Here is an 8089-nt window from a genome sequence, read left to right as displayed (position 1 = left end):
TATATCATAATTTATATATATATATATATATATATATATATATATATATATATATATATATATATATAATGTTTTGTATTTGATCAAATAAAGAGACTTTCTAAATAAATACATAAATAAATAAAAAGGCAGGGTATATCTGAACCTCTCTCTCAACCTTTTCTTTCATTGTTATTTTCAGCCACTAGCAGGTAACCATTAAGGCCTTAAACTTTCGATTTTGTGAAAGGTACAGGTATATACAATTTGCTATTCATGGTGTGCTCCCTGCTGGATAGTCAGGGCAGCGCGTTGTTGGGTGTTCTCCTTTATTTTATTTGAAGATAAACAAATAACATTGTATTCTTGTTTTCTTGCCTTTTATTTATTTTGTATTACTATTTTTAAATCTAATCCAGTTTTTTAACTAATAATGAAAGTGCTGAGAGAAAACGGTGTGGGGTTCACCAGAGCCATGTTAAGGTAGCATACACTTTTTAATTTAGATTTTAGTTCTAATTTCAGTCATTTCCATACTTTCATGGCAATTTTAGTGGTAGAAGTTCTACAATTGACTTCAGTTAAATGGCTACACACTGTTATTTCACAGGAGCAGGAAATTAGTGTTACAGTAAAATTACTATATTTACAGATTTACTTTAATAGTGTATTGTTGTGTGTTGAGTGTTAATATGTCTGTACCAAGTTGGTATTTGATCCTAAATTTAACCAATAATAATTTAGCTCAGCATGATACTATATCAAAGTCTCTGTGTTTATTTATAAAGATTAAATTGTCTTGTTTCTGCAACACATACAGTACCCATTATAAGTAGTATGCACATGGCTTACAATAACTTAAACATTTTTTTGGTTTTTTGATCAAGGGTTTTTTGATGAAAGGAAGACGTGAGCAAATGTTTTGCTGTGTGCCCAACCTGCACTTGCACAATTGTTGGCTGACTAAATACTTTTTTCCCCCACTGTACGTAAATCACCACCAAAGATGCACCCGTAGCTAACGCATCTAAGAAGAAGCAACATTTCTAGTACAGTGAATTTGAATGCCAAAAGGTGAATGTAAAAAGATGGTCTGGGTAGTGGCTAGGCCAGGCAGAAATAACAATCAAACAAAGGGGGAAAAAATAATAAAGAAGAATAAAAATCTGAATCAGAGCTTTATTACCAAGTATGTTTACACACACAAGGAATTTGACTTGGCGACAGGAGCTTCCAGTGCAGAAGAAAGTACACACATAATGCAGACATTCTGTACTTAATAAGTATATGCAAAATATTGAGAAAAGAAAAAAAATGCTACTTTCTTTGATAGAAGAGAAAATTGTACATCTCTTTTGCGAATGTGTTTGTGTAAAAGTTTTTTTGGAATGAGTTATGTACCTATCCCTTAGGGAAAAATGATGTATGCTTATGTACTTGTTATACAGTTATTTTTATTTTACTATTATTATCAGTATTATTTTTCATTAAAAAAAAGAAAGCACAGCAGTCGACGTTGTTCAGATGGTGCCATTTTGAATCTCGGCCAGCAGGCGGCAACAGAGTCAGTCAGGCGCAGCGCGGCACCGCTTCTCATCACCAGCGAGTACGGACAGTTATGGCAAGCCATTTTATCTTAAAATAATCCCAGTGTTACTCATCGAAATTGCATTTTTACTAGTAACAATTCGGTTAGAGAGCTCTACAATTAAATTCTTACTAGTAACAACTCCAGTTAGAGAGCTCTCCAATTCAGTTCTTAGTAACAATTATGATTAGAGAGCTCTCTAATTCAATTATTACTAGTAAGAATTCCAATTACAGAGCTCTCTAATTCAATTCTTACTAGTAACAATTTCAATTAGAGAGCTCTACAAATGATTTTTTACTAGTAACAATGCCAGTTAGAGAGCTCTCTAATTCAGTTCTTAGTAACAATTATGATTAGAGAGCTCTCTAATTCAATTATTACTAGTAATAATTCCAATTACAGAGCTCTCTAATTCAATTCTTACTAGTAACAATTTCAATTAGAGAGCTCTACAAATGAATTTTTACTAGTAACAATGCCAGTTAGAGAGCTCTCTAATTCAGTTCTTAGTAACAATTATGATTAGAGAGCTCTCTAATTCAATTATTACTAGTAATAATTCCAATTACAGAGCTCTCTAATTCAATTCTTACTAGTAACAATTTCAATTAGAGAGCTCTACAAATGAATTTTTACTAGTCGTATGTTTCTATTGACTTCCATTCATTTTTAATTACAGAGCTCTACAATTTTACATTTTACTAGTAAGTATTACAATTAGAGAGCTCTACAGTTGAATTCTTACTAGTAACAATTCCAATTAGAGAGCTCTCTAATTGAGTTTTTACCAGTAAGAACTGGGATTATTTTAAGATAAAACGGCTTGCCATAGACAGCAGCACTGAGCTCAGGAGAGGAATGGAGCTGTGAAAGACCTCTTCATCAGCGAGTGAGTTACTGTACCACACTGACAATATTACCAGATATTAAACGTTTTAGAGATGTTTAGATCAGTGCCAGGTTACAACATAGCAATTATTGTTCATTCAGTGCAGCTAGCGAGTTAGCTGCGTAGCTCATAATGCCTGCGTCCTAGTGAGACGCCTACATAGACATCATGCTTGGGTGTCGGAGGGGCTTTATTTTTATTTATTACTTTAACAGGGGTTTTGGTGCGTTCCGAGTCAACAGTGTATTGGGCCACCATAGGCGCTATTTAGAAACCTCTTTAGTTTTTTTAGAAACAACCTGTGATTCTTTGACGTATGTTATGTGTGATAAAGGTCGTCTGATGATATCGAATCCAGAAATGCTGCCTAGATGGATAGCTCACTAGTTTGTTGAGACAATCTATGATGTTGTCTGTATACTGTAGACAGCTCACTAGTTTGAGACAAAGCCCACTATTCGCTTTTGCGTGTCTGATGTCTAAAGATAAATGTATGGGTGAATTGTTTGACTTCTGTCCAGATATTCTCTTCTAAATTAAAAAGTAATGCGTTACTTTACTAGTTACTTGAAAATAGTAATCTGATTATGTAACTTGCGTTACTTGTTATGCATTACCCCCAACACTGGTCATAACTGTCATAATGTTCATATCCAAGCAAACGGATGTCTTCAGTATATACACCAACGAAATGCCCTAAAAACTTCACTTGACTTGAGCTTGATTAATCACTTCTGAGCTGATTAGTTTTTAGACCTGACTCAGTCCTGTTTTGGAGAGATTATTAAACCATGCATATGGTTGGAAAACTAATTCTGCACAATATTTACTTTAAATTCACAGTGCTCACAAAAAAATGTGCACTATAAATTTTGTCCGATTTTGGACTACAGCCCTTACGGTAACTTCTGGTTCTATCTCAAATCATCGAACATTCACATAAGTGTGCATGTTTATCAGATGATGATGATAACCTGAAAATGGCCAAACATCGGCTGATAAATTGGCCTGGCCAACATGTTGGTCTATAATTAGTTAGATTAGATTGAATTATTACAAATACTGCAATCCTTGCATTTATGTAATGTCAGGTGGATGACACAGCAAGATTATGTATTATTGAATATGGTGAGCTGGCTTTTAGGACCCAAGCATAAATTAAACATTCTCAAGAGCGCTGCTGTAATTCCATATGATTGCATTCACTGGTTTCAGATTTCGAATGGGTTCTCATGTTACTGAGGATCCTGGCTGTCTGGATGGGTTTGAAGAATGACACGGCTTTGACATTCCTGTGATGCAGTACAATGAGACTAAACTATAAATTGATTTATTTCTACTCGGATTTGTTGTCTGATATGGCTTAAAATGTTGTGCAAAGTGCATGTTAATGATTGACTTATGCTTTTGAAATACAGAGGTCAGTTCTCGGTTTCTCATATAGGCCTACATATCCCATATAACAATTTTCTTTACTAAAAAAAAAAAAATGCAGCAATGTCTTTTTTTCTTTCTTTTTTTTTTTCCTTTTTAGTTTCTAAGGGTGTCAGTGTTTTTGGTGTATGTATATATTTTTGAACAAAGAAATGCAGCCTTGATGAGAAAGAGACTTCTTTAAAAAAAAAAAACTAAAACGTATTGATCCCAAACATTTGGATAGTGGTGTAAATAATGATAGCTGCACAAATATATCTACCACAATGTACAGTACAGTGTGCCACCATATAACGATATTCAAACCGACCGAACAGAAAGACCGAGATACGCGTACTCTCATGGCGTACCGCGATACTATCTTGGCCAACATGCTGAGACACTTCAAACACGTACGGCCATGATGGTTTTTTATCCCATATAACAATTTTCTTTACTAAAAAAAAAAAAATGCAGCAATGTCTTTTTTTCTTTCTTTTTTTTTTTCCTTTTTAGTTTCTAAGGGTGTCAGTGTTTTTGGTGTATATATATATATATATTTGAACAAAGAAATGCAGCCTTGGTGAGAAAGACTTCTTTAAAAAAAAAACGTATTGATCCCAAACATTTGGATAGTGGTGTAAATAATGATAGCTGCACAAATATATCTACCACAATGTACAGTACAGTGTGCCACCATATCTGTCCAAACAATCTGATACCAACTAGGGGTGTAAAGATATTCAAACCGACCGAACAGAAAGACCGAGATACGCGTACTCTCATGGCGTACCGCGATACTATCTTGGCCAACATGCTGAGACACTTCAAACACGTACGGCCATGATGGTTTTGAATTGCTTGAATCACTTTGAAAAGGAAGGCACCTTTAAGGGCAACATGTGCAGAACAAATCTGTCATATAGGCTACATAAAATTATAATGAGAACACGACTGTAAAAGAATAAGCCATGTTTCAGTGAGTTGTTATGGAAGGAATGCGTCCACAGAGTTATATCTTCATGCCTAGTGCAGCCACTCACAGCCTTTTGTTGAAGTGTAAGTTGCAATATTTTGTATATATGTATATTGTGTAGCCTATATATTATTTTAGATGCATTTGGTTGCGTTACACTTTTTTTAACGGCCTACTACGGTGATTAGCTCTTAAGTGCTCATCACGAGCAGCACAAACAACAATGCAGAATATTAATAACTATGACAGGGATTGGCATATACATATCATTATAATGAGGACACTATTATAATAAAACACTTTTAGGGTTTTTAGAGTTTAGTTGCCGTGTTGCATGAAGAACGCGTTCACAACAGGAGTTACACATTCAGAGCAGCACAAACACGTTCACTTGTGCATTCAGGTCATTTTGTACAGTTGTGATATTAAGCTTATGTAGTATAAATAATGAAGGGTATCCTATATGAGATAAATCTGATGAGTTAAGTCCTGATTGATTAAAACCAGCTATCAAAGTGCCTCATTGTAGGGGAAACCAGGTATGGTTGTAACATGAGGAGAGTTGTAACAACACCAATTCCACCAATAAGGGATAAAGCAAGGAGTCCGATGATAATTTCATTATTTACCCACTTTCTCCCAGATCCTATATGAATGGTTAAAGAATGTAATAGTTTTGACCGAAACTATATTTTGTTTAGTACTTAAACTGTTGCAGATACAGTTATATAACTTACATTAGAATAAATTGTAGATTCTCAGGCAAAATGGGATGCATTTTAAGATGCTAATTTCAAACCATTATGCTAATACAGCTAGATAAACACTGGATGACAGGTGTGGGGTAAGTTCACATCTTAGCATCCCCTTACAAACAACCGAGGAGTTTCATGTTGTCTTAATGGAGCCATTGGACAGCTCAAAGCCAAAGGAAGAGTGGGTAAAATGTGCCATATGCAGTCTCTGGATCGACCAAACCTGCTCTCTAAGGTTAGATTGTGACTCTGATTGAAAACATTCACACATAGACACAATCTCACACACAAATGTACATTTTTTTTGTTAGATCTACATGTTCTTTACCTAGGTACACTGGAGTTGGGTATTCATTAAGCATAAATACCGTTAAGGGAGTTTGTTATAGTAGTCTAATTCACACACACTCACACACACACACACACCACAGAAAGTGGATTTGAGCTGTGCTCAGTCACAAAGTGTGAGACATTGTTTCAATAAACCTGTTTTTGAAGCATACTTCATGGTGTGGCTGCTGTTTTTGCTTCTTTTGTCTAATTGTAACAACTTACCCCAGCATGTGTTACAACATACCCCGGCAGCCTTAAAAGGGCTGTGATATTCTTGCAGAGGTTTGAATTGGTTCCTTTTGTAGTAAACAAATGTGGGTGCTTTTTATAAAAGTTTGAGCACTCTAGCTCAAAAATTCAGTGAGTTAAAAAAAGCGTTACATCCATACCCGGTCTCCCTACTGGTGATCTTCAGGGCACGCAGCTCAAAACAGAAACGCAGAACATTAATACCTAGGACTGTTATATACAGTGGGTACGGAAAGTATTCAGACCCCCTTAAATTGTTCACTCTTTGTTATATTGCAGCCATTTGCTAAAATCATTTAAGTTATTTTTTTTCCTCATTAATGTACACACAGCACCCCATATTGACAGAAAAACACAGAATTGTTGACATTTTTGCAGATTTATTAAAAAAGAAAAACTGAAATATCACATGGTCCTAAGTATTCAGTTACACCCCTAATATCCATAAAGGATTTCATATCCTTTTGAACTTTTACTTAATTTCTTAACTGTCGTTGTTTTTCAGGGGCCTACTAATGGCCAACCAAGGATGCTAGCGTTACCATGGGCAGCGTCACTCTGCGCTACTTTTGCTATGGTTGCCTCTTCACCTCTGTGACCTGGTCGATTCTACTATTCCTGTATTTCAACCTCAGCCGGGAAAGCCGTTTGTCCTTTAAAAATGTGCCCATCCAGGGGCAGCACCGTTTTCAGCCTCGTTTCACCCGTGGCCCGGCAATCCTGCACAGAGATGGCAGTCAAGTCCGCAAAGGACATGCAGTGGAGACTCCCAAGCTGGACCTTTCTCCAGAGCTGGGTTAGTGGACATTCCAACTATCAATCAACATATATGTTTTCATTTGAAATTTGTGTTCTTTAAATTATAGACATATTGTGGGGAAAGAAGGGCTGCTGATCTGAATCAGATGTTATATTGGACATCAAGCAGCGACTCAACACAGTAGTATTGTTGTTGATGATGGTTTTATACTTTTAACAGCCAAAAAATAACCACACAAATGTGGTTGGTACAATGTTTATCTACATTACATTTGAACAGTGTAATGAAGGGATTTTATTCTGAATCAATAGTAGGGTGACCATACGTGCCATTTTCCCAGGACGTGTCCTGGCCAGGATTTCTATATTGCCTAAAATATCTAGGTTTTGGCTTTTTTTGCATGTGCAGACCGATCGGTGTATGACATCAAAATACCTCGAGAGCATTTTGAAAGCATAATATATGATAGCAAATTACAGTTTTAACATAGCAGTCTATTCAAGCCATGGAATAAAAGAATAAAACATTTAATTTTGAGTTTATATTTCAAAATTCTGACTTTGCAATTCCAAGATCTCACAATTCTGGTAAGAAAAATCAGCTCATAATTCTTTCTTTTTAGTTTATAATCCCACACTTCTGGTTTTTTTCCCTCAGAATTGACAAACTCGCAATTGTTGACTTGAATAAAGTTATAAAGTCCGAACTAGGAGATATAAACTTGCATTTGCAAAGAAAAAAAGTCAGAATTGTTAGATAAAATAGGTAAATGTTATATAAAACGTTATAGGTTTAAATAGTATTTCATGCATGTATTTCAACTGTAGGGCTAATACAATATGTCCCCTATATGAATATTATATAGACCTATTGTTTGAATCAAATTTATAAAATAGGGCAATCATAGCAGGTTTCATCCACAGTCTGTCCGTTTAAACGTCTGCATTTAGCTTCAAATGGCGTCTTTGACAACAGTATTATATAAAAATTATTTGCATTCTGATTCTGACTTCCAAAGGCACAACAATACATTTTTTCTCTTATTCCATGGATTTTACCCATCTCCCTCCATTTTTTCCCAGTGTTTTTCTGCCACCACCATGCACACGCAGCTGCAAGTGACGTAACTGTGACGTCTACTCCA

At 35.5% G+C, this 8089-nt stretch overlaps 1 protein-coding gene across 1 annotated transcript in view; it reads left to right on the top strand.

The window, feature by feature from the left end:
• The first annotated feature begins 2392 nt into the window (after positions 1-2392).
• Positions 2393-8089, top strand: part of LOC107557236 (polypeptide N-acetylgalactosaminyltransferase 11-like) — a 23665-nt gene continuing 17968 nt past the window's right edge. The window contains exons 1-2 of the mRNA XM_016240583.1: positions 2393-2459; positions 6691-6981. Coding sequence (XP_016096069.1) covers positions 6729-6981 — 253 coding nt within the window. The 5' untranslated portion in view covers positions 2393-2459; positions 6691-6728. The remainder of the gene's footprint in view (positions 2460-6690; positions 6982-8089) is intronic.

The sequence above is a fragment of the Sinocyclocheilus grahami genome, unplaced genomic scaffold (genome assembly GCF_001515645.1).
Source record: "Sinocyclocheilus grahami isolate Dianchi unplaced genomic scaffold, SAMN03320097.WGS_v1.1 scaffold594.1, whole genome shotgun sequence".
Taxonomy (NCBI): Eukaryota; Metazoa; Chordata; class Actinopteri; order Cypriniformes; family Cyprinidae; genus Sinocyclocheilus; species Sinocyclocheilus grahami.
Note: the sequence above shows the minus strand (reverse complement) of the source record. Positions and strands in the feature narration are given on the sequence as shown.